Source organism: Pseudophryne corroboree, chromosome 5 (genome assembly GCF_028390025.1).
Source record: "Pseudophryne corroboree isolate aPseCor3 chromosome 5, aPseCor3.hap2, whole genome shotgun sequence".
Classification (NCBI taxonomy): domain Eukaryota; kingdom Metazoa; phylum Chordata; class Amphibia; order Anura; family Myobatrachidae; genus Pseudophryne; species Pseudophryne corroboree.
The window spans coordinates 298248559-298275543 of NC_086448.1; the positions used below are offsets into that span (position 1 = coordinate 298248559).

Here is a 26985-nt window from a genome sequence, read left to right on the forward strand (position 1 = left end):
TGACTCCAAATCCAGACCTCCATGGGTTAATAAATTTGATTTCCATTGATCATTTTTGTGTGATTGCGTTGTCAGCACATTCAGCTATGTAAAGAACAAAGTATTTATTAAGAATATTTCATTCATTCAGATCTAGGATGTGGTATTTTAGTGTTCCCTTTATTTTTTTGAGCAGTGTATATTGGAATCTGGCTCTGTTAGATTCACATTGTTGTTTCAATGCCTATATAGTGCCATGCCTCACCACTGTGTTATATTATTGTGCTGTTCTGCAGCTGCTGCAAAATGTGTTGCATTATATTTGTTGTTCAGTAAAGTGTTTGTAAGCCTGCTTATCACAGCTCCTGGTCTCCATGTCTGTTTGTATGAGAGATCACATACACAGACACTACACAGATGGTCAGCTATATCAAAGGATCTGCGACCACTGCTGAGTGTTTGTATGCAGATGCTTGGATCTGCGAGGCCACCAGTGGGCTACACCATTGGCCTGCTGCATGACCCATGGGGTCGCACAAGCCAGCATCCGCAGTTACAACAAAGAGTCCAGGAAATCTCCATGCTCTGATTGAGATTCTGGCCTTGTGCTTTCCCCACATTAGTGGTGACATCGCAGCCCCCTCCGCGCCTCCAAATGGCATAAGACTATCAATTACTGATGCCGATCTGTGTGCTACATCGCAGACCCGAACTGCACTTGTGCATTATGAGTCAGAAGCATGCGCAAAGTACCGAACATCGAACTAGCATCTGGATCTGAATCATGCCCACTGTTAGTGTGGCCAACACCCACTGGTGCTCTAATGCTATGGCTGGTCCCTCCTCCAGGATCAACCACCTGTTAGCTGCGCTGCAGTCGAGGCATTCTATTGGTCCCATATACTCCCTCTTATACCAAGTACTAGGCCCACCCCTTCCTTTTCTGCTACTCTGCCTGTTTATTCTTCTTCCCCTCATCCCCCGGACGAGGCCTGCCCCCTCCTTCCCATCTAACTTGCCATCTTCTTTTGCTCCGGGACCCCGCAGAGACAAGAGAGGCTGAGAAATCCTCATTCTTGTTAAGGGCCTGTGGAGGCATGGGGATGTTCTAGTGTTATTGGGGGGAATGTAGTGTAGTGATGTAGGGCATGGCATGGGGGTGGGATGTAGTATAGTGATGTATTATGGGAAAGCACTGCAATGATGTAGTGTAGTGTAGAATACGGTATAGAGGGATCATTGAACGAGAGGTGCAGTGGGAACTCTGGGGCATATAAGATGCATGTGGAGCGGATAGCATATAATTGGGCATGTGTGGGCCTGAAATCTGAGAAACAGTTGTCACCAAACATGTTAACCCTAGCCTCTCCCTGTGACCTACTGCCTCTTCCCATTACTCTCTGCATCACCTCATATGTGGAGCCTCAGAGCTATTCTGCTGACATCAGACACGTGAGTTTTCCTGCACTTACTACTGCCCTCTATGTGGATTCTGTATAGCTGCAAAAGCATTGACAAAGGGCCTAATTCAGATCTGATCGCAGCAGCACATTTCTTTTAGTTATGGTTTTGAAAACTAGCACACCAAAAATGCACTTTATTTTACACTGCAGAATACAAAAGATGGCCAAGTGCCCTTGCTGTATATTTGAAATGCTATAAGTGAACACTGGTATTTCAATCACAACTTGGAGCGCTGTTTTCCTTATCTTACACTGCATGTACTATGGGCCTATTTCAGAAATTTTTCTCTAGTGGGCAAAACCATGGGGGTAATTCCAAGTTGATCGCAGCAGGAAATTTTTTAGCAGTTGGGCAAAGCCATGTGCACTGCAGGGGAGGCAGATATAACATGTGCAGAAAGAGTTAGATTTGAGTGGGCTATTTTGTTTCTGTGCAGGGTAAATACTGGCTGCTTTATTTTTACACTGCAATTTAGATTTCAGATTGAACTCACCACACCCAAATCTCTCTCTCTCTGCACATGTTATATCTGCCTCCCCTGCAGTGCACATGGTTTTGCCCAACTGCTAACAAAGGGGGTCATTCCGAGTTGTTCGCTCGTTGCCGATTTTCGCTATACTGCGATTAGTCGCTTACTGCGCATGCGCAAGGTTCGCAGAGCGCATGCGCTTAGTTATTTCTCTGACGTACTAAGTGGATGCTGGGACTCCGTAAGGACCATGGGGAATAGCGGCTCCGCAGGAGACTGGGCACAACTAAAGAAAGCTTTAGGACTACCTGGTGTGCACTGGCTCCTCCCACTATGACCCTCCTCCAGACCTCAGTTAGAATCTTGTGCCCGGCTGAGCTGGATGCACACTAGGGGCTCTCCTGAGCTCCTAGAAAGAAAGTATATTTTAGGTTTTTTATTTTACAGTGAGATCTGCTGGCAACAGACTCACTGCAGCGAGGGACTAAGGGGAGAAGAAGCGAACCTACCTAACTGGTGGTAGCTTGGGCTTCTTAGGCTACTGGACACCATTAGCTCCAGAGGGATCGAACACAGGACCCGACCTCGATCGTTCGGTCCCGGAGCCGCGCCGCCGGCCCCCTTACAGAGCCAGAAGCAAGAAGTGTTCCGGAAAATCGGCGGCAGAAGACTTCTGTCTTCAACAAGGTAGCTCACAGCACTGCAGCTGTGTGCCATTGCTCCTCATGCACACCTCACACTCCGGTCACTGATGGGTGCAGGGCGCTGGGGGGATGCGCCTCGAGGGCAATATAATACACCTTGGCTGGCAAATCTACACCATATATAGTCAGAAAGGCTATATAGGTGTAAAAATACCCCTGCCAGAATTCCAGAAAAAGCGGGAGAAGTCCGCCGGAAAAGGGGCGGGGCCTTCTCCCTCAGCACACTGGCGCCATTTTTTCTTCACAGTGCAGCTGGAAGACAGCTCCCCAGGCTCTCCCCTGTAGTTTTCAGGCTCAAAGGGTTAAAAAGAGAGGGGGGGCACTAAATTTAGGCGCAATATGTGTATACAAGCAGCTATTGGGGGAAAAAATCACTCAGTTATAGTGTTAATCCCTGCATTATATAGCGCTCTGGTGTGTGCTGGCATACTCTCTCTCTCTGTCTCCCCAAAGGACTTTGTGGGGTCCTGTCCTCAGTCAGAGCATTCCCTGTGTGTGTGCGGTGTGTCGGTACGGCTGTGTCGACATGTTGGATGAGGAAGGTTACGTGGAGGCGGAGCAGAGGCCGATAAATTGGATGTCTCCAGTGTCGACGAGATTGAGACATATACACAATCCACTAGGAACATCTGTTGCATGATCTCGGCAATGAAAAATGTGTTACACATTTCTGACATGAACCCAAGTACCACATAAAAGGGGTTTTATGTTTGGGGAGAAAAAGCAGCCAGTGTTTTGTTCCCCCATCAGATGAGTGAATGAAGTGTGTAAAGAAGCGTGGGTTCCCCCGATAAGAAACTGGTAATTTCTAAAAAGTTTCTGATGGCGTACCCTTTCCCGCCAGGGGATAGGTCACGTTGGGAGATATCCCCTAGGGTGGATAAGGCGCTCACACGTTTGTCAAAAAAGGTGGCACTGCCGTCTTAGGATACGGCCACTTTGAAGGAGCCTGCTGATAAAAAGAAGGAGGCTATCCTGAAGTCTGTATATACACACTCAGGTACTATACTGAGACCTGCAATTGCCTCAGCATGAATAGTGCTGCTGCAGCGTGGTCTGATACCCTGTCAATATTAATACCCTAGACGGAGATAATATTTTGCTAACATAGAGCATTTTAAAGACGTCGTCTTATATATGAGGGATGCACAGAGGGATATTTGCCGGCTGGCATCCAGAATTAAGCCAATGTCCATTCTGCCAGGAGGGTATTAGCGATCCGGCAGTGGACAGGTGATGCTGACTTTAATAGGCACATGGAGATTCTGCCTTATAAGGGTGAGGAATTGTTTGGAGATGGTCTCTGGGACCTCGTATCCACAGCAACAGCTGGGAAGAAAAATTTTTACTCCAGGTTTCCTCACAGCCTAAGAAAGCACAGTATTTTCAGGTACAGTCCTTTCGGCTTCAGAAAAGCAAGCGGGTCAAAGGCGCTTCCTTTCTGCACAGAGACAAGGGAAGAAGGAAAAAGCTGCACCAGACAGCCAGTTCCCAGGATCAAAAATCTTCCCCCGCTTCCTCTGAGTCCACCGCATGATGCTTGATGCTGGGGCTCCACAGGTGGAGACAGGTGCGGTGGGGGCGCGTCTCGGGAACTTCAGGGACCAGTGGGCTTGCCCACAGGTGGATCCCTAGGTTTTGCAAGTAGTATCACAGGGATACAAGCTGGAGTTTGAGGCGACTCCCCCTCGCCGTTACCTCACATCAGCCTTGCCTGCTGCCCTCGGAGAAAGGGAGGTAGTACTGGCGGCAATTCACAAGCTGTACTTCCAGCAGGTGAAATCAAGGTACCCCTCCTTCAACAAGGCCGGGGTTACTATTCCAAAATGTTTGTGGTACCGAAACCAGACGGTTCGGTGAGACCCATTCTAAAATTGAAATCCTTGAACACTTATATACGAAGTTTCAAGTTCAAAATGGAATCGCTCAGGGCGATTATTGCAAGCCTGGAGAATTTCATGGTATCACTGGACATCAAGGATGCTTACCTGCATGTCCCCATTTACCCTCCTCACCAGGAGTACCTCAAAATTATGGTGCAGGTTTGTCATTACCAATTCCAGACGTTGCCGTTGGTCTGTCCCCGGCACCGAGGGTATTTACCAAGGTAATGGCCGAAATAATTATCCCGTACTTGGACGATCTCCTTATAAAGGCGAGGTCCATGGAGCAGTTGTTCGTCGGAATAGCACTATCTCGGGAAGTGCTACAACAGCACGGCTGGATTCTGAATATTCCAAAGTCGCAGCTGGTTCCTACAACGCGTCTACTGTTCCTGGGTATGGTTCTGGACACAGAACAAGAAAAAAGGGTTTCTCCCGGAGGAGAAGTCCAAGGAGTTGTCGTCTCTAGACAGAGACCTCCTAATACAAATACAGGTGTCGGTGCATCAATGCACGCGAGCCCTGGGAAAGATGGTAGCTTCTTACGAAGAAATTCCATTCGGCAGGTTCCATGCAAGGATCTTCCAGTGGGATCTGTTGGACAAGTGGTCCGGGTCGCATCTTCAGATGCACCGGCGGATAACCCTGTCTCCAAGGGCCAGGGTGTCGCTGTTGTGGTGGCTGCAGAGTGCTCATCTTCTAGAGGGCCGCAGATTCGGCATACAGGACTGGGTCCTGGTGACCACGGATGCCAGCCTTCGAGGCTGGGGGGCAGTCACACAGGGAAGAAACTTCCAAGGACTATGGACAAGTCAGGAGACTTCCCTACACATAAATATTCTGGAACTAAGGGCCATTTACAATGCCCTAAGTCAGGCTAGACCCCTGCTTCAACACCGGCCGGTGCTGATCCAGTCAGACAACATCACGGCGGTCGCTCATGTAAACCGACAGGGCGGCACAAGAAGCAGGATGGCGATGGCAGAAGCCACAAGGATTCTCCGATGGGCGGAAAATCATGTGTTAGCACTGTCAGCAGTGTTCATTCCCGGAGTGGACAACTGGGAAGCAGACTTTCTCAGCAGACACGACCTCCACCGGGGAGAGTGGGGACTTCATCCAGAAGTCTTCCAAATGATTGTACACCGTTGGGAAAGGCCACAGGTGGACATGATGGCATCCCGCCTCAACAAAAAGCTAAAAAGATATTGCGCCAGGTCAAGGGACCCTCAGGCGATAGCTGTGGACGCTCTGGTAACACCGTGGGTGTACCAGTCGGTGTATGTGTTCCCTTCTCTGCCTCTCATACCCAGGGTAATGAGAATAATAAGAAGGAGAGGAGTAAGAACTATACTCATTGTTCCGGATTGGCCAAGAAGAGCTTGGTACCCAGAACTCCAAAAAAAAAAATGATCTCAGAGGACCCATGGCCTCTGCCGCTCAGACAGGACCTGCTGCAGCAGGGGGCCTGTCTTTTCCAAGACGTACCGCGGCTGCGTTTGACGGCATGGCGGTTGAACGCCGGATCCTGAAGGAAAAGGGCATTCCGGAGGAAGTTATCCCTACGCTAATTAAAGCTAGGAAAGAAGTGAGCGCAAACCATTATCACCGCATATGGCGGAATTATGTTGCGTGCTGTGAGGCCAGGAAGGCCCCAACGGAGGAATTTCACCTGAAGTTCAGACTTTTGTTAAGGGAGTGCTGCATAGTCAGCCCCCGTTTGTGCCTCCAGTGGCACCGTGGGATCTCAACGTGGTGTTGGATTTCCTGAAGTCACATTGGGTTGAGCCACTTAAATCCGTGGAGCTAAAATACCTCACGTGAAAAGTGGTCATGCTGTTGGCCTTGGCGTCGGCCAGGCGTGTATCAGAATTGGCGGCTTTATCATGCAAAAGCCCTTATCTGATTTTTTTATATGGATAGGGCGGAATTGAGGACTCGTTCCCAATTCCTTCCTAAGGTGGTATCAGTGTTTCATGTGAACCAACCTATTGTGGTGCCTGCGGCTACTTGGGACTTGGAGGATTCCAAGTTACTGGACGTAGTCAGGGCCCTGAAAAATATATGTTTCCAGGACGGCTGGAGTCAGGAAAACTGACTCGCTATTTATCCGATAGGCACCCAACAAGCTGGGTGCTCCTGCTTCTAAGCAGACTATTGCTCGCTGGATCTGTAGCACGATTCAACTTGCACATTCTGCGGCTGGACTGCCGCACCCTAAATCTGTAAAAGCCCATTCCACGAGGAAAGGGGCTCTTCTTGGGTGGCTGCCCGAGGGGTCTCGGCTTTACAATTTGGCCGAGCTGTTACTTGGTCGGGTTCAAACACTTTTGCAAGAGTCTACAAGTTTGATACCCTGGCTGAGGAGGACCTAGAGTTTGCTCATTTGGTGCTGCACTCTCCCGCCCGTTTGGGAGCTTTGGTATAATCCCCATGGTCCTTACGGAGTCCAAGCATCCACTTAGGACGTCAGAGAAAATAAGATTTTACTCACCGGTAAATCTATTTCTCGTAGTCCGTAGTGGATGCTGGGCGCCCATCCCAAGTGCGGATTGTCTGCAATACTTGTATATAGTTATTGCCTAACTAAAGGGTTATTGTTCAGCCATCTGTTGAGAGGCTCAGTTATATTTCATACTGTTAACTGGGTATAGTATCACGAGTTATACGGTGTGATTGGTGTGGCTGGTATGAGTCTTACCCGGGATTCAAAATCCTTCCTTATTGTGTCAGCTCTTCTGGGCACAGTATCCTAACTGAGGTCTGGAGGAGGGTCATAGTGGGAGGAGCCAGTGCACACCAGGTAGTCCTAAAGCTTTCTTTAGTTGTGCCCAGTCTCCTGCGGAGCCGCTATTCCCCATGGTCCTTACGGAGTCCCAGCATCCACTACGGACTACGAGAAATAGATTTACCGGTGAGTAAAATCTTATTTTTACACAAAAGTTAGGTATTTTACTCACGGCATAACAAGGATTTTTCATCGTTCTGGTGATCGTAGTGTGATTGACAGGAAGTGGGTGTTTCTGGGCGGAAACTGGCCGTTTTCTGGGAGTGTGCGAAAAAACGCTGGCGTTTCTGGGAAAAACGCGGGAGTGTCTGAAGAAACAGGGGAGTGTCTGGGCGAACGCTGGGTGTGTTTGTGACGTCAAACCAGGAACGAAACTTACTGAACTGATCGCAATGTAGGAGTAAGTTTCGAGCTACTCAGAAACTGCTAAGAAATTTCTATTCACAATTCTGCTAATCTTTCGTTCACAATTCTATAAGCTAAGATACACTCCCATAGGGCGGCGGCTTAGCGTGTGCAATGCTGCTAAAAGCAGCTAGCGAGCGACCAACTCGGAATGAGGGCCAAAATTCCTGCTGCGATCAACTCAGAATTACCCCCCATGTGCAGTGCAGGTGGAGCAGATATAGGGGGTAATTCCAATTTGATCGCAACAGGATTTTTTTTAGCAGTTGGGCAAAACCATGTGCACTGCAGGGGAGGCAGATATAACATGTGCAGAGAGAGTTAGATTTGGGTGTGGTGTGTTCAATCTGCAATCTAATTTCCAGTGTAAAAATAAAGCAGCCAGTATTTATCCTGCACAGAAATAAAATAACCCACCCAAATCTAACTCTCTCTGCACATGTTATATCTGCCTCCCCTGCAGTGCACATGGTTTTGCCCAACTGCTAAAACATTTCCTGCTGCGATCAACTTGGAATTACCCCCATAACATGCAGAGAGAGTTAAATTTGGGTGGGGTATGTTCAAACTGAAATCTAAATTGCAGTGTAAAAACAAAGCAACCAGTATTTACCCTGCACAGAAACAATTTAACCCACCCAAATCTAACTCTCTCTGCACATGTTACAGTGCCTTGCTAAAGTATTCACCCCCCTTGACTTTTTACCTATTTTGTTACATTACAACCTGTAATTTATTTATTTTTTAATATGAATTTTATGTGATGGATCTGCACAAAGTTGAAGTGAAATGAGAAAAATTTAGATAAAAAATAATTTTTGAAAATTGGCACGTGCATATGTATTCACCCCTTTTGCTATGAAGCCCCTCAAAAGTTTTGGTGCAACCAATCACCTTCAGAAGTCACATAATTAGTGAAATTAAGTCCACCTGTGTGCAATCTAAGTGTCACATGATCTGTCGGTATAAACACACCTTTTCTGAAAGGCCCCAGAGTCTGCAACACCACTAAGCAAGAGGCATCACACCATGAAGACCAAGGAGCTCTCCAAACAAGTCAGGGACGAAGTTGCTGAGAAGTACAAGTTAGGGTTGGGTTATAAAAAAATATCCAAATCTTTGTTGATCCCCCAGAGCACCATCAAATCCATCATTTTCTAATGGAAAGAACATGGTACCACAACAAACCTGCCAAGAGAAGGCCGGCCACCAAACTCACAGACCGGGCAATGAGGGCATTAATCAGAGAGGCAGCGCAGAGACCAAATGTGAAGGAGCTGCAGAGTTCCACAGCAGAGACTGGTGTATCTGCGCATGTGACCACAATAAGCCGTATACTCCATAGAGCTGGTCTTCATGGAAGAGTGGCCAGAAAAAAGCCATTACTTAGTGTTAAAAATAAGAAGGCACATTTTGAGTTTGCCAAAAGGCACGTGGAAGGTGCTCTGGTCAGATGAGACTAAAATTTAACTTTTCGGCCACCAAAGAAAACGCTATGTCTGGCGCAAACCCAACACATCCCATCACCCCAAAAACACCATCCCCACAGTGAAATATTAGAGATGAGCGCCTGAAATTTTTCGGGTTTTGTGTTTTGGTTTTGGGTTCGGTTCCGCGGCCGTGTTTTGGGTTCGAACGCGTTTTGGCAAAACCTCACCGAATTATTTTTGTCGGATTCGGGTGTGTTTTGGATTCGGGTGTTTTTTTCCAAAAACACTAAAAAACAGCTTAAATCATAGAATTTGGGGGTCATTTTGATCCCAAAGTATTATTAACCTCAAAAACCATAATTTACACTCATTTTCAGTCTATTCTGAATACCTCACACCTCACAATATTATTTTTAGTCCTAAAATTTGCACCGAGGTCGCTGTGTGAGTAAGATAAGCGACCCTAGTGGCCGACACAAACACCGGGCCCATCTAGGAGTGGCACTGCAGTGTCACGCAGGATGTCCCTTCCAAAAAACCCTCCCCAAACAGCACATGACGCAAAGAAAAAAAGAGGCGCAATGAGGTAGCTGTGTGAGTAAGATTAGCGACCCTAGTGGCCGACACAAACACCGGGCCCATCTAGGAGTGGCACTGCAGTGTCACGCAGGATGGCCCTTCCAAAAAACCCTCCCCAAACAGCACATGACGCAAAGAAAAAAAGAGGCGCAATGAGGTAGCTGTGTGAGTAAGATTAGCGACCCTAGTGGCCGACACAAACACCGGGCCCATCTAGGAGTGGCACTGCAGTGTCACGCAGGATGGCCCTTCCAAAAAACCCTCCCCAAACAGCACATGACGCAAAGAAAAAAAGAGGCGCAATGAGGTAGCTGACTGTGTGAGTAAGATTAGCGACCCTAGTGGCCGACACAAACACCGGGCCCATCTAGGAGTGGCACTGCAGTGTCACGCAGGATGTCCCTTCCAAAAAACCCTCCCCAAACAGCACATGACGCAAAGAAAAAAAGAGGCGCAATGAGGTAGCTGTGTGAGTAAGATTAGCGACCCTAGTGGCCGACACAAACACCGGGCCCATCTAGGAGTGGCACTGCAGTGTCACGCAGGATGTCCCTTCCAAAAAACCCTCCCCAATCAGCACATGATGCAAAGAAAAAGAAAAGAAAAAAGAGGTGCAAGATGGAATTATCCTTGGGCCCTCCCACCCACCCTTATGTTGTATAAACAAAACAGGACATGCACACTTTAACCAACCCATCATTTCAGTGACAGGGTCTGCCACACGACTGTGACTGATATGACGGGTTGGTTTGGACCCCCCCCAAAAAAGAAGCAATTAATCTCTCCTTGCACAAACTGGCTCTACAGAGGCAAGATGTCCACCTCATCTTCACCCTCCGATATATCACCGTGTACATCCCCCTCCTCACAGATTATCAATTCGTCCCCACTGGAATCCACCATCTCAGCTCCCTGTGTACTTTGTGGAGGCAATTGCTGCTGGTCAATGTCTCCGCGGAGGAATTGATTATAATTCATTTTAATGAACATCATCTTCTCCACATTTTCTGGATGTAACCTCGTACGCCGATTGCTGACAAGGTGAGCGGCGGCACTAAACACTCTTTCGGAGTACACACTTGTGGGAGGGCAACTTAGGTAGAATAAAGCCAGTTTGTGCAAGGGCCTCCAAATTGCCTCTTTTTCCTGCCAGTATAAGTACGGACTGTGTGACGTGCCTACTTGGATGCGGTCACTCATATAATCCTCCACCATTCTATCAATGTTGAGAGAATCATATGCAGTGACAGTAGACGACATGTCCGTAATCGTTGGCAGGTCCTTCAGTCCGGACCAGATGTCAGCATCAGCAGTCGCTCCAGACTGCCCTGCATCACCGCCAGCGGGTGGGCTCGGAATTCTGAGCCTTTTCCTCGCACCCCCAGTTGCGGGAGAATGTGAAGGAGGAGATGTTGACAGGTCGCGTTCCGCTTGACTTGACAATTTTGTCACCAGCAGGTCTTTCAACCCCAGCAGACCTGTGTCTGCCGGAAAGAGAGATCCAAGGTAGGCTTTAAATCTAGGATCGAGCACGGTGGCCAAAATGTAGTGCTCTGATTTCAACAGATTGACCACCCGTGAATCCTTGTTAAGCGAATTAAGGGCTGCATCCACAAGTCCCACATGCCTAGCGGAATCGCTCCGTGTTAGCTCCTTCTTCAATGCCTCCAGCTTCTTCTGCAAAAGCCTGATGAGGGGAATGACCTGACTCAGGCTGGCAGTGTCTGAACTGACTTCACGTGTGGCAAGTTCAAAGGGCATCAGAACCTTGCACAACGTTGAAATCATTCTCCACTGCACTTGAGACAGGTGCATTCCATCTCCTATATCGTGCTCAATTGTATAGGCTTGAATGGCCTTTTGCTGCTCCTCCAACCTCTGAAGCATATAGAGGGTTGAATTTCACCTCGTTACCACTTCTTGCTTCAGATGATGGCAGGGCAGGTTCAGTAGTTTTTGGTGGTGCTCCAGTCTTCTGTACGTGGTGCGTGTACGCCGAAAGTGTCCCGCAATTTTTCTGGCCACCGACAGCATCTCTTGCACGCCCCTGTCGTTTTTTAAAAAATTCTGCACCACCAAATTCAAGGTATGTGCAAAACATGGGACGTGCTGGAATTTGCCCATATTTAATGCACACACAATATTGCTGGCGTTGTCCGATGCCACAAATCCACAGGAGAGTCCAATTGGGGTAAGCCATTCCGCGATGATCTTCCTCAGTTGCCGTAAGAGGTTTTCAGCTGTGTGCGTATTCTGGAAAGCGGTGATACAAAGCGTAGCCTGCCTAGGAAAGAGTTGGCGTTTGCGAGATGCTGCTACTGGTGCCGCCGCTGCTGTTCTTGCGGCGGGAGTCCATACATCTACCCAGTGGGCTGTCACAGTCATATAGTCCTGACCCTGCCCTGCTCCACTTGTCCACATGTCCGTGGTTAAGTGGACATTGGGTACAACTGCATTTTTTAGGAGACTGGTGAGTCTTTTTCTGACGTCCGTGTACATTCTCGGTATCGCCTGCCTAGAGAAGTGGAACCTAGATGGTATTTGGTAACGGGGGCACACTGCCTCAATAAATTGTCTAGTTCCCTGTGAACTAACGGCGGATACCGGACGCACGTCTAACACCAACATAGTTGTCAAGGACTCAGTTATCCGCTTTGCAGTAGGATGACTGCTGTGATATTTCATCTTCCTCGCAAAGGACTGTTGAACAGTCAATTGCTTACTGGAAGTAGTACAAGTGGGCTTACGACTTCCCCTCTGGGATGACCATCGACTCCCAGCGGCAACAACAGCAGCGCCAGCAGCAGTAGGCGTTACACGCAAGGATGCATCGGAGGAATCCCAGGCAGGAGAGGACTCGTCAGACTTGCCAGTGACATGGCCTGCAGGACTATTGGCATTCCTGGGGAAGGAGGAAATTGACACTGAGGGAGTTGGTGGGGTGGTTTGCGTGAGCTTGGTTACAAGAGGAAGGGATTTACTGGTCAGTGGACTGCTTCCGCTGTCACCCAAAGTTTTTGAACTTGTCACTGACTTATTATGAATGCGCTGCAGGTGACGTATAAGGGAGGATGTTCCGAGGTGGTTAACGTCCTTACCCCTACTTATTACAGCTTGACAAAGGGAACACACGGCTTGACACCTGTTGTCCGCATTTCTGGTGAAATACCTCCACACCGAAGAGCTGATTTTTTTGGTATTTTCACCTGGCATGTCAACGGCCATATTCCTCCCACGGACAACAGGTGTCTCCCCGGGTGCCTGACTTAAACAAACCACCTCACCATCAGAATCCTCCTGGTCAATTTCCTCCCCAGCGCCAGCAACACCCATATCCTCCTCATCCTGGTGTACTTCAACACTGACATCTTCAATCTGACTATCAGGAACTGGACTGCGGGTGCTCCTTCCAGCACTTGCAGGGGGCATGCAAATAGTGGAAGGCGCATGCTCTTCACGTCCAGTGTTGGGAAGGTCAGGCATCGCAAACGACACAATTGGACTCTCCTTGTGGATTTGGGATTTCAAAGAACGCACAGTTCTTTGCGGTGCTTTTGCCAGCTTGAGTCTTTTCAGTTTTCTAGCGAGAGGCTGAGTGCTTCCAACCTCATGTGAAGCTGAACCACTAGCCATGAACATAGGCCAGGGCCTCAGCCGTTCCTTGCCACTCCGTGTGGTAAATGGCATATTGGCAAGTTTACGCTTCTCCTCCGACAATTTTATTTTAGGTTTTGGAGTCCTTTTTTTTCTGATATTTGGTGTTTTGGATTTGACATGCTCTGTACTATGACATTGGGCATCGGCCTTGGCAGACGACGTTGCTGGCATTTCATCGTCTCGGCCATGACTAGTGGCAGCAGCTTCAGCACGAGGTGGAAGTGGATCTTGATCTTTCCCTAATTTTGGAACCTCAACTTTTTTGTTCTCCATATTTTATAGGCAGAACTAAAAGGCACCTCAGGTAAACAATGGAGATGGATGGATTGGATACTAGTATACAATTATGGACGGACTGCCACGGTTAGGTGGTATAAAAAAACCACGGTTAGGTGGTATATATTATAATAATAATACAATTATGGATGGACGGACTGCCTGCCGACTGCCGACACAGAGGTAGCCACAGCCGTGAACTACCGCACTGTACACTGGTTGATAAAGAGATAGTAGTATACTCGTAACAATTAGGATGACACTATGACGGTATAAAGAATGAAAAAAAAACCACGGTTAGGTGGTAGGTATATAATAATAAATAATACAATTCTGGTCGGACGGACTGCCTGCCGTGTGCCGACACAGAGGTAGCCACAGCCGTGAACTACCGCACTGTACACTGGTTGATAAAGAGATAGTAGTATACTCGTAACAATTAGGATGACACTATGACGGTATAAAGAATGAAAAAAAAACCACGGTTAGGTGGTAGGTATATAATAATAAATAATACAATTCTGGTCGGACGGACTGCCTGCCGTGTGCCGACACAGAGGTAGCCACAGCCGTGAACTACCGCACTGTACACTGGTTGATAAAGAGATAGTAGTATACTCGTAACAATTAGGATGACACTATGACGGTATAAAGAATGAAAAAAAAACCACGGTTAGGTGGTAGGTATATAATAATAAATAATACAATTCTGGTCGGACGGACTGCCTGCCGTGTGCCGACACAGAGGTAGCCACAGCCGTGAACTACCGCACTGTACACTGGTTGATAAAGAGATAGTAGTATACTCGTAACAATTAGGATGACACTATGACGGTATAAAGAATGAAAAAAAAACCACGGTTAGGTGGTAGGTATATAATAATAAATAATACAATTCTGGTCGGACGGACTGCCTGCCGTGTGCCGACACAGAGGTAGCCACAGCCGTGAACTACCGCACTGTACTGTGTCTGCTGCTAATATAGACTGGTTGATATTTAAAGAGATATTAGTAGTATACAACAATACTATACTGGTGGTCAGGCACTGGTCACCACTCCTGCAGCAAAAGTGTGCACTGTTAATTAATATAATTGTACTCCTGGCTCCTGCTAACAACCTGCAGTGCTCCCCAGTCTCCCCCACAATTAATTATAAGCTTTTAATTTATACATTGATGACTGTGCAGCACACTGGGCTGAGCTGAGTGCACACAGACTGAGTCACACTGTGTGACTGACTGTGCTGTGTATCGTTTTTTTTTTCAGGCAGAGAACGGATATAGCAGAGAGAAGTGAACGGATATATTATATTAAATAAAAGTTAACTAGCAACTGCACTGGTCACTGACTGTGGTAAACTAACTCTGTCTGCGACTCTGCACAATCTCTCTCTATCTAATCTATCTATCTCTATTCTAATGGAGAGGACGCCAGACACGTCCTCTCCCTATCAATCTCAATGCACGAGTGAAAATGGCGGCGACGCGCGGCTCCTTATATAGAATCCGAGTCTCGCGATAGAATCCGAGCCTCGCGAGAATCCGACAGCGTCATGATGACGTTCGGGCGCGCTCGGGTTAACCGAGCAAGGCGGGAAGATCCGAGTCGCTCGGACCCGTGGAAAAAAAAGTGAAGTTCGTGCGGGTTCGGATTCAAAGAAACCGAACCCGCTTATCTCTAGAAATATGGTGGTGGCAGCATCATGCTGTGGGGATGTTTTTCAGCAGCAGGGATTGGGAAATTGTTTCAAGTCGAGGGAAAGATGGATGGTGCTAAATACAGGGATATTCTTGAGCAAAACCTGTTTCAGTCTGCCTGTGATTTGAGACTGGGATGGAGGTTCACCTTCCAGCAGGACAATGACCGGAAGCATACTGCTAAAGCAACACTTGAGTGGTTTAAGTGGAAACATTTAAATGTGTTGGAATGGCCTAGTCAAAGCCTAGATCTCAATCCAATTGAGAATCTGTGGTTAGACTTGAAGATGGCAGTTTTGCCTTGAGGAATGGGCAAAAATCCCAGTGGCAAGATGTGGCAAGCTCATAAAGACTTATCCAGAGCGACTTGCAGCTGTAATTGCTGCAAAAGGTGGCTTTACAAAGTACTGACTTTAGGTAGGGGGGTGAATAGTATGCTCGCTGAAGTTTTCTGTTATTTTGTCCTATTTGTTGTTTGCTTCACAATAAAAAAAAACCATCTTCAAAGTTGTAGGCATGTTCTGTGAATGAAATGATGCAAACCTTCAAAATTTCATTTTAGTTCCAGGTTGTGATGCAACAAAACATGAAAAATGCAAAGGGGGGTGAATACTTTCGCAAGGCACTGTATATCTACCTCCCCTGCACTGCACAAAGTTTTGCCCATTAGAGAAAAATGTTGCTGCTGCGATCAGGTCTAAGGGGGTCATTCCGAGTTGATGCTCGCTAGCAACTTTTTTGCAGCGCTGCAATTAGATAGTCGCCGCCTATGGGGGAGTGTATTTTCACTTTGCAAGTGTGCGAACGCCTTTGCAGCCAAGCGGTACAAAAACAGTTTGTGCAGTTTCTGAGTAGCTCTGGACTTACTCAGCCGCTGCGATCACTCCAGTCTTTTTGATATTGACGTCAGACACCCGCTCTGCAAACGCTTGGACACGCCTGCGTTTTCCCAAACTGTCCCAGAAAACGGTCAGTTGACACCCATAAACGCCCTCTTTCTGTCAAACACCTTGCGATCGACTGTGCGAATGGATTCTTCGTTAAATCCATCTCCCAACACAGATCCTCTTTGTATCCGTATGACGCGCCTGTGTATTGCGGTGCATATGCATGCGCAGTTTTGCCAAGTTTTAACCTGATCGAAACGCTGCAAAAAGTTGCTAGCGAGCGATCAACTCGGAATGACCCCCTGAGTTAGGCCCTATATTATGACACCCGTGATAAAATACTGGTCACTGGAATGCCCATTTCCTCTATATAACATATCCAATATGTTCACACTCATGTTCTGGTATAACATCCTGCTGGGATGACCACCCAAAGGGGCATAAATGCTCCAAATGCACAAAAATGGCTTTTCTGTGGATAAACCCTGCTAACATATTACAAGTCTGATGAGTGCCCCCCTCATTGATTTTATAATGTAGGAGAAAATATGGTAAGGTTAATAGTAAAATACATTTTTGGGAGAATACATCCTTAAGTTTTTTTTACATTAAAAAACGACATGAAATTCATGTAAAAATTTATTAATTTAGCCTTTCAGACGTTTCAAAGTCATATGATGTTATCTTCTAAATAACAATGGGATCTTTTCACGTAGACATTCAAATTAAAATGTGGTATAGCACTGCCCTCTGCTGGTCTCACTTGTGCATTTGGTTTTTGTCTGTACTGATTGTTCATTTGCAGAAGTAGGAGTTTTAAAATCAGACCCAGGATTTACTCTAAAGTGAATATTTTTAGGCTATGCCGACAGTGGCGAAAATGTATATATTACAATCCGTGGATAAAACAAATAGCACATTAACAACTTGATATTAGGAATCTGACGCTGACATTAAAAATATTAACAACAGTATTATATGCAAATCATTTACTAAAGAGAACCTGTCTTTCTTTTGAGATAATTCATTGTTTACATGGTGCATAGTGCAACCCCCCCTCCCCACAGAGATCTGCTGCAGTATGTTCCCTATAGGCAGTATAGAAAATCTAATGTTTTATGTTTTCCTACAAACTTAAAGGTGTGTACACACAGTAAGATCTTTTCTTCCGATTCTGACTATATAGTCAGAATCGGAAGAAAAGATAGTGCAGATCGCAAGGTGACAGTCACCTTGCGATCCCGATCCGATGCGCGGCCCCGCGCGGTCGGCATCGGAAGAAAAAATAGGCTGTGCAGGCAAGTCAATCCTGACTATCTCTATAGAAGAGATAGTCAGGATTGACACTTCGCCAAAATCGCACAGAACCAGGATCGCAAGCACACTCATTATGTGCTTGCGATACTGGCTAAGTGCCGACCCGGCCCCCCGTCGCACAGTGAGAATCGGATAAGTCCGAATCTCACCGTGTGTACACGGCCTAACACAGTGGGTATGTAGTAATGTTGTTGACATTCAGAATATCAAAACTGTAAAGTAAAATAGTTCTGAATGTCAACATTCAGAATGTTGACAGTTTTGTTCCTAATGCTGACATGTAGAAAATGTAGATGGTTAATGTTGACATTATGAACAGATCAGAGTCGGGCTACGCTTAGAGTTACATAATAGTATCTTCATCTGCACCGTCAACACACATAGGTGGTCATTCCGAGTTGTTCGCTCGTTGCCGATTTTCTCTATATTGCGATTAGTCGCTTACTGCGCATGCGCAAGGTTCGCAGAGCGCATGCGCTTAGTTATTTTACACAAAAGTAAGGTATTTTACTCACGGAATAACGAGGATTTTTCACCGTTCTGGTGATCGGAGCGTGATTGACAGGAAGTGGGTGTTTCTGGGAGGAAACTGCCCGTTTTATGGGCGTGTGTTAAAAAACGCTGGCGTTTCTGGGAAAAACGCGGGAGTGTCTGCAGAAGCGGGGGAGTGTCTGGGCGAACGCTGGGTGTGTTTGTGACGTCAAACCAGGAACGAAACTGACTGAACTGATCGCAATGGCTGAGTAAGTCTGGAGCTACTCAGAAACTGCTAAGAATTTTCTATTCGCAATTCTGCTAATCTTTAGTTCGCAATTCTGCTAAGCTAAGATACACTCCCAGTGGGCGGCGGCTTAGCGTGTGCAATGCTGCTAAAAGCAGCTAGCGAGCGAACAACTCGGAATGAGGGCCATAGTGTCGTCATATTGAGCTTGTCAATATTATGACAGTGTCGTTGGAGTGAATGTCTTCGTGACAACAACTGTCTACATTTATACCCTGTCGACATTCTCCTGTCGACATAGTGAATGTTGAAAGGATGATTATTGACATGATATACTACACCCGTATAGTGCATTAGGCATTACGTATACAATAAATTACCTGCACCCCACTTTTAAACTTTATCTTGTAGGGTTCCTATAAAGTAAACAATACCCATATTTACAGATAATCTATAATAAATGCATATATTATAGACTACATCCTATGCTACTTATACAGTCAATGCAATACAATTTGGAAAATCAGAAATGGAACGCACTTAGGATTCCGGCTGATGTTTGTCCTGATAGCAGAAGTACAGGACCAAGTACAAGACCATGGGGGTACAAGACCATGGGGGTCATTCCGAGTTGTTGCTTTTAGCAGCTTTGCACACGCTAAGCCGCCGCCTACTGGGAGTGAATCTTAGCTTATCAAAATTGCGAACGAAAGATTAGCAAAATAGCGAATAGACACTTCTTAGCAGTTTCTGAGTAGCTCCACACTTACTCGGCATCTGCGATCAGTTCAGTGCTTGTCGTTCCTGGTTTGACGTCACAAACACACCCAGCGTTCGCCCAGACACTCCTCCGTTTCTCCAGCCACTCCCACGTTTTTCCCAGAAACGGTAGCGTTTTTTCACACACACCCATAAAACGGCCTGTTTCCGCCCAGAAACACCCACTTCCTGTCAATCACATTACGATCACCAGAACGAAGAAAAAAACCTTGTAATGCCGTGAGTAAAATACCTAACTGCATAGCAAATTTACTTGGCGCAGTCGCACTGCGGACATTGCGCATGCGCATTAGCGACTAATCGCTCCGTTGCGACAAAAAAATACAGAGCGAACAACTCGGAATGACCCCCCATATTTCAATCTAACCATAGACATAAGTGACAAATCCAAAGTACGGTCCTAATTTCCTGCAGCATCACTGCACCCTGTTGGTGTGATAGACATTACTACACTCTGTCCAACAGATGCCATCTTCCTGTCACATTTTCTACCATGCCTATTTTCATCAGGATCACTATTTGCTCTAGGGATGTTCTGTGTGATTTCACACTGCTTAGCCAGCGTAGCAGCGATATTGCTACATTCATAGATACCATAAGAACACCATAACATATTAAGCTGAATAGCAGCATTCAAGAGTTAATTAAAAGCTGTGTGTGTGTACCGTTATTTCTGAAGGTATGGGACAGAACAGAATGGTAGGCCTTCCCTGACATCTGTAACAACTGGGTTCCAGGACAATTTCCACCAAATTATCATGTCTTCGGTGGAAATGTTCTGACAAACAGGGTCCGTAGCTAATCATAATAAAGGGCATTCTGGCAGCACCAGGAGCAATGTGTGTGGATGGTAAAAAGTTTCAGTTAAACCTGTTCTGAGAAACACCCTGTACTTGGTAAATTAATCATGACCTCTAGTAAGTGTGGTCATATGATACATTTACAGTACAGCCAGATTCGCAATGTTGTTACAATGCTGGGTCTTCAGACGCAGCACTCAGATCTGCAAAGCTGTCAGTGGGCATCTTTTGCTTTCAAACACCTCTTGCTGCATTAGCACATTTTTGCACAGCTGCTGCTTCCTGTGCTCTTAGAATACATCTCTGAATCAGGCCTAATGTCATTACTGCTATCACTGTAGCTTTTAAACACACAGGTGCAATATTCATGCCTCCCAACAAATCAAACATTAATTCATCACTCTTTTCTCTGGGTCAGCTGTTCTCAGCTGCTTTATATTAATATGTGTCAGCATAGGCGGATCCAGGGGGGGGGGGGGGGGGGACACTCGGGCCCGTGCCCCCCCTGTCATTTCTGACAGCACTACTGATATTTCCGTCAGTCAGATTTGATAAAAGAGCCGGCAGGCACTAGGACCCGTCGCTGCTCTAACAACAAGTCCGTGTTGTAACCAATGGGGATGCTGGAGCTGCAGCCCCAGCCTCCCCCTGCTCACACCGCAACCTACCTCCCCCACTGCCAGCCAGCCAGAGTCCAGCCCAGGCGCTGGGTTCAAATGCCAGCATCGAGTAAGACTGTTATACCCCTTTTACACCGGCAGCATGTAAGACGGGTTATTGCACATGAACGTACATAACCCATGTTGCTGCTCGGTGTAAACGGGCAGAGTTGGAATAATCCAGGTCGAGTGACCCGGTATTCCAACTCGGGTAGTTTGCTGGGTTGAATACGTGTTCAACTCGGCAAACTGTTCAGTGTAAACGGGAGCCGGATTGCGCGACCCGGCTTCCCGTTTGCACTCTATGTGCGGGCGCACCGGGCGGCGCTTGGAGATCATGTGATCTCCAAGCTGCCGCCCACGTCGCATCACCGTTAACGTCACCAACCCGGCAATATGCCGGGTTGGTGACCCCGGTGTAAATGAGGGCTGAAGCGGGTCACAGCCGGGTAGCTCCCGTGTCAGGGCTCCCGGCTGCAACCCGCTTCGGTAGGTGTAAAAGCGGTATTACTTATGACGGCGCAAAAGGCTTCATTAGCCCTCACTGCACCGCACCGTTTCCCAGTGCTTCCTCCCCCACTTCCTTTACCACCATGCTAGGTGCAGTCAAACTCAGGTCAGCTTTGAGAAGGCGGCCCATGTGATTGTGACAGGGCTGTCCTGCAGGAGTCTTATGCTGTTTGTTGGAGATCCAGCTGGCTGCTTCTGCTAATCAAAGATGGGCAGTTCTTGTCCTGCAGTCTGAGTCTCAGTGCAGTGCCCAAAACAAGGTATGCTGCACCTGCCACCACCAACTAAAAATTGTAATAATTATATTGTGCTGGGGTGCTTTCCAGGCTCCCATAACTAATGGAACAGGTGACCAACATTTCAAGGCCCAATCAGCCTTTCATCAGGATGAAACATTGGCAAGAAGCCAGGATGCGCTCATACAGCCAATCATTACCTGATGGCGTATTCTGTGAGGCCATGCCCCCTGTGATAGCACTCCTCTTATCTGGGAGCACGCGTGCCTTAGGTGTATGTAAATATAACTATTACCGTTCCCCTATCATGGTGCCCCCCCTTTCATTTTCTTCTGGATTCGCCCCTGTGTGTCAGCATTATAGTTAGAAAAGATAAGTCCAACAGTAGGCCTGTGAGGGGTCGCCAGCTCCTATAATAGCTCACACTTGTTCCATAAGATTCAGACTGGTGAAAGTGAAACATTTAAGTAAACTTACAATAACCATCTTCATTCCTCTAAAACGGCCATTGTATTTCCCAGCAAGTGATCCAATTACCTCTGTTATGAAGTGATATACTGAGCATAGTCACAGGTGACAAAGGATAGATGTATCTGTCACTGGGGAGCACAGGCTCTCTATAATATTTACCTCAGTGATTATTTCTTGCTGATGTCTTTCAATGTGGCCCATAAAGTACAGTCATTCTGAAGGTGACATTATGCTGCAGCACTTGCATTTCATGGCAGTGAAAACATCACTTACCTAACACTCTTCCAAGGAAAAGGGTCTTTGGCCCATTAAACTGTGTCTCAGATGAAGATGGGAGACTGTACGTTGCTGGAGGATAATGATCAAGCTGAGAACAGGAATGAGAGGGAAAGAAGAGAAGAAGGTTAGACAGGAGAGTTTAAACAAATCCCAGCAACATTGTATTTCATAGGATCGGCTCTTTCTCATATTATATTTTCCTGATGCGCCCTTTTCAGCGCTAGCCACAAGGAGAGATTGTGTCCTTGAAAACAAGGGTGAGCCCTTGATGTATGACGATACAGCTTTACAATAATATCTCTAAGTACAATTACTCTCGTTTGGGTATATACACAGTACATTTATTTCATAAGGCAGCATACTATATATACTATGCATTTTTTAATCAGTATACAATATTCATTAAATCTTAATTAAAAAGTGTTACCTCAATAAAGTGTAAATGTAAACTTTTACTAATGAATAATACTGGACTACATGTAGCCTGTATAAAGTTGTCAATAATACCAGAGTAGGGTCAACACCAAATAAGGCCACAGGCGGACCAGCAGTTTTGGGGCCTCTATGCAAGATTATATTTACAGTTCCACCAATTTACAGTATGAGGATATCAGCAATGCTGGAAGAGGGGGATGACGACGAGGGGGCACAGACCTGTCATTTCTGGCATTATTTTTTCAAAGGAGAACAGCAGCACCTGTCTACATCAGGTTTGATAAGAGCTGATGGGCACTAGGACCTGCCACGGCTCTAAAAGCAGGTAATTCCCGTGCTACTGTCCATGCCCTACATTGCCTCAGCCCTCAGCAGAGCAGATACTGTACATGTAAAGCTGGTAAGTTCGAAGTTGCTGAACATTGAAGGGACCGGGAAGGGTGGTGTTTTTTCCCTGTGCTGTGGACATTAAAGGGGCCCAGGTGGGGTATGAGGAAGAGTGCTGTGCTGTCGACATTAATGGGGCTGGGAGGGATGCATGGAAGGAGAGTAGTGCATTGGAAACTGCACTTTTCCTCTGGTGTCCTATTATGTATATGGACCCCAGGCTCCCTGGACCCTGCTACAGCCACTAGTCACGGCTGCCAAACTTTTCTATATCACCACCACCACTTAAGTACACTTGCATCCTGCTGCCTTTACAGTAAATGTCCAGCCTGATGGTGCATTCTGCACCAGGCACACTACTATGCCTAGCAACCCAGTACCCTGGTCCCAAAAGGCTACAAATATTTCAATTAGAGATGAGCGGGTTCGGTTCCTCGAGATCCGAACCCCCCAGAACTTCACCTATTTTACACGGTTCCGAGGCAGCCTCGGATCTTCCCGCCTTGCTCGGTTAACACGAACGCGCCGGAATGTCATCATCCCGCTGTCGTATTCTCGCGAGATTCTTATTGCATATAAAGAGCCGCGCGTCGCCGTCATTTTCACTTGTGCATTGGAGATGATAGCGAGAGGACGTGGCTGCGTTCTCTCAGTTTCTGTGTTCAGTGTGCTGCAAATATCTGTGCTCAGTGTGCTGCAAATATCTGTGCTCAGTGTGCTGCAAATATCTACGTTCTCTGCCTGAAAACGCTCCATATCTGTGCTGCATTGTAGTATATAGTAGGAGTACAGTGAAGAATTTTGCTGACCACCAGTATATATATAGCAGTACGGTACAGTAGTCCATTGCTCTACCTCTGTGTCGTCAAGTATACTATCCATCCATATCTGTGCTGCATTGTAGTTGTGCGCAGTATATAGTAAGAGGACAATGCAGAATTTTGCTGACAACCAGTATATATATAGCAGTACGGTACAGAAGTCCATTGCTCTACCTCTGTGTCGTCTAGTATACTATCCATCCATATCTGTGCTGCATTGTAGTTGTGCGCAGTATATAGTAGGAGGACAGTGCAGAATTTTGCTGACCACCAGTATATATATAGCAGTACGGTACAGTAGTCCATTGCTCTACCTCTGTGTTGTCAAGTATACTATCCATCCATATCTGTGCTGCATTGTAGTTGTGCGCAGTATATAGTAGGAGGACAGTGCAGAATTTTGCTGACCACCAGTATATATATAGTAGTACGGTACAGTAGTCCATTGCTCTACCACTGTGTCGTCAAGTATACTATCCATCCATATCTGTGCAGCATTGTAGTTGTGCGTGGTATATAGTAGGAGGACAGTGCAGAATTTTGCTGACCACCAGTATATATATAGCAGTACGGTACAGTAGTCCATTGCTCTACCTCTGTGTCATCAATTATACTATCCATCCAAATCTGTGGTGCATTGTAGTTGTGCGCAGTATATAGTAGGAGGACAGTGCAGAATTTTGCTGACCACCAGTATATATATAGCAGTACGGTACAGTAGTCCATTGCTCTACCTCTGTGTCGTCAATTATTCTATCCATCCATATCTGTGCTGTATTGTAGTTGTGCGCAGTATATAGCAAGAGGACAGTGCAGAATTTTGCTGACCACCAGTATATGTATAGCAGTACGGTACAGTAGTCCATTGCTCTACCTCTGTGTCGTCTAGTATACTATACATCCATATCTGTGCTGCATTGTAGTTGTGCGCAGTATATAGTAGGAGGACAGTGCAGAATTTTGTTGACCACCAGTATATATATATAGCAGTACGGTACAGTAGTCCATTGCTCTACCTACCTATTGACATGCCTGATCAAATTACATTCAAAATCACCTCTTCAGTGTGGAATTATTTTAACAGAAATGCGGACAACAGGTGTCAAGCCGTGTGTTTCCTTTGTCAAGCTGTAATAAGTAGGGGTAAGGACGTTAACCACCTAGGAACATCCTCCCTTATACGTCACCTGGAGCGCATTCATCAGAAGTCATTGACAAGTTCAAAAACTTTGGGTGACAGCGAAAGCAGTCCACTGACAACTAAATCCCTTCCTCTTGTAACCAAGCTCCTGCAAACCACACCACCAACTACCTCAGTGTCAATTTCCTCCTTACACAGGAAAGCCAATAGTCCTGCAGGCCATGTCACTGGCAAGTCTGATGAGTCCTCTCCTGCCTTGGATTCCTCCGATGCATCCTTGAGTGTAACGCCTACTGCTGCTGGCGCTGCTGTTGTTGCTGCTCGGAGTCGATCGTCATCCCAGAGGGGAAGTCGGAAGACCATTTGTACTACTTCCAGTAAGCAACTGACTGTCCAACAGTCCTTTGCGAGGAAGATGAAATATCACAGCAGTCATCCTGCAGCAAAGTGGATAACTCAGGTCTTGGCAGCTGCGGTGGTGTTAAACGTGTGTCCGGTATCCACCGTTAATTCACAGGGAATTAGAGAATTGATTGAGGTACTGTGTCCCCGGTTCCAAATACCATCTAGGTTCCATTTCTCTAAGCAGGCGATACCGAGAATGTACACAGACCTCAGAAAAAGAGTCACCAGTGTCCTAAAAAATGCAGTTGTACCCAATGTCCACTTAACCACGGACATGTGGACAAGTGGAGCAGGGCAGACTCAGGACTATATGACTGTGACAGCCCACTGGGTAGATGTATTGCCTCCCGTAGCAAGAACAGCAGCGGCGGCACCAGTAGCAGCATCTCGCAAATGCCAACTCGTTCCTAGGCAGGCTACGCTTTGTATCACCGCTTTCCATAAGAGGCACACAGCTGACAACCTCTTACGGAAACTGAGGAACATCATCGCAGAATGGCTTACCCCAATTAGACTCTCCTGGGGATTTGTCACATCGGACAATGCCACCAATATTGTGCGTGCATTACATGTGGGCAAATTCCAGCACGTCCCACGTTTTGCACATACATTGAATTTGGTGGTGCAGAATTTTTAAAAAAACGACAGGGGCGTGCAAGAGATGCTGTCGGTGGCCCGAAGAATTGCGGACCACTTTCGGCATTCAGCCACCGCGTGCCGAAGACTGGAGCACCAGCAAACACTCCTGAACCTGCCCCGCCATCATCTGAAGCAAGAGGTGGTAACGAGCTGGATTTCAAGCCTCTATATGCTTTAGAGGATGGAGGAGCAGCAAAAGGCCATTCAAGCCTATACATCTGCCTACGATATAGGCAAATGCACCTGTCTCAAGCGCAGTGGAGAATGATTTCAATGTTGTGCAAGGTTCTGCAACCCTTTGAACTTGCCACACGTGAAGTCAGTTCAGACACTGCCAGCCTGAGTCAGGTCATTCCCCTCATCAGTCTTTTGCAGAAGAAGCTGGAGAGATTGAAGGAGGAGCTAAAACGGAGCGATTCCGCTAGGCATGTGGGACTTGTAGATGGAGCCCTTCATTCGCTTTAAAGCCTACGTTGTATCTCTCTTTCTGGCAGACACAAGTCTGCAGAGGTGCAAAGACCTGCCGGTGAGACACTTGTCAAGTCAAGCGGAACGTGACCCGTCAACAGCTCCTCCTTCACATTCTCCCGCAACTGGGCCTGCGAGGAAAAGGCTAAGAATTCCGAGCCCACCCGCTGGCGGTGATGCAGGGCAGTTTGGAGCGAGTGCTGACATCTGGTCCGGACTGAAGGACCTGCCAACGATTACTGACATGTCGTCTACTGTCACTGCATATGATTCTGTCACCATTGAAAGAATGGTGGAGGATTATATGAGTGACCGCATCCAAGTACGCACGTCAGACAGTCCGTACGTATACTGGCAGGAAAAAGAGGCAATTTGGAGGCCCTTGCACAAACTGGCTTTATTTTACCTAAGTTGCCCCCCCTCCAGTGTGTACTCCGAAAGAGTGTTTAGTGCAGCCGCTCACCTTGTCAGCAATCGGCGTACGAGGTTACTTCCAGAAAATGTGGAGAAGATGATGTTCATCAAAATGAATTATAATCAATTCCTCCGTGGAGATATTCACCAGCAATTGCCTCCAGAAAGTACACAGGGACCTGAGATGGTGGATTCCAGTGGGGACGAATAAATAATCTGTGAGGAGGGGGATGTACACAGTGAAAGGGGTGAGGAATCGGACGATGAGGAGGAGGTGGACAT

At 46.8% G+C, this 26985-nt stretch overlaps 1 protein-coding gene across 3 annotated transcripts in view; it reads right to left on the reverse strand.

Moving 5' to 3' along the window:
* CNTNAP2 (contactin associated protein 2) overlaps positions 1-26985 on the reverse strand; it is a 2955022-nt gene that overhangs the window by 121156 nt on the left and 2806881 nt on the right. For all 3 annotated transcript variants that reach the window (XM_063922438.1, XM_063922437.1, XM_063922439.1), the window contains exon 21: positions 21988-22081. In XM_063922438.1, the coding sequence (XP_063778508.1) occupies positions 21988-22081 (94 nt within the window). The remainder of the gene's footprint in view (positions 1-21987; positions 22082-26985) is intronic.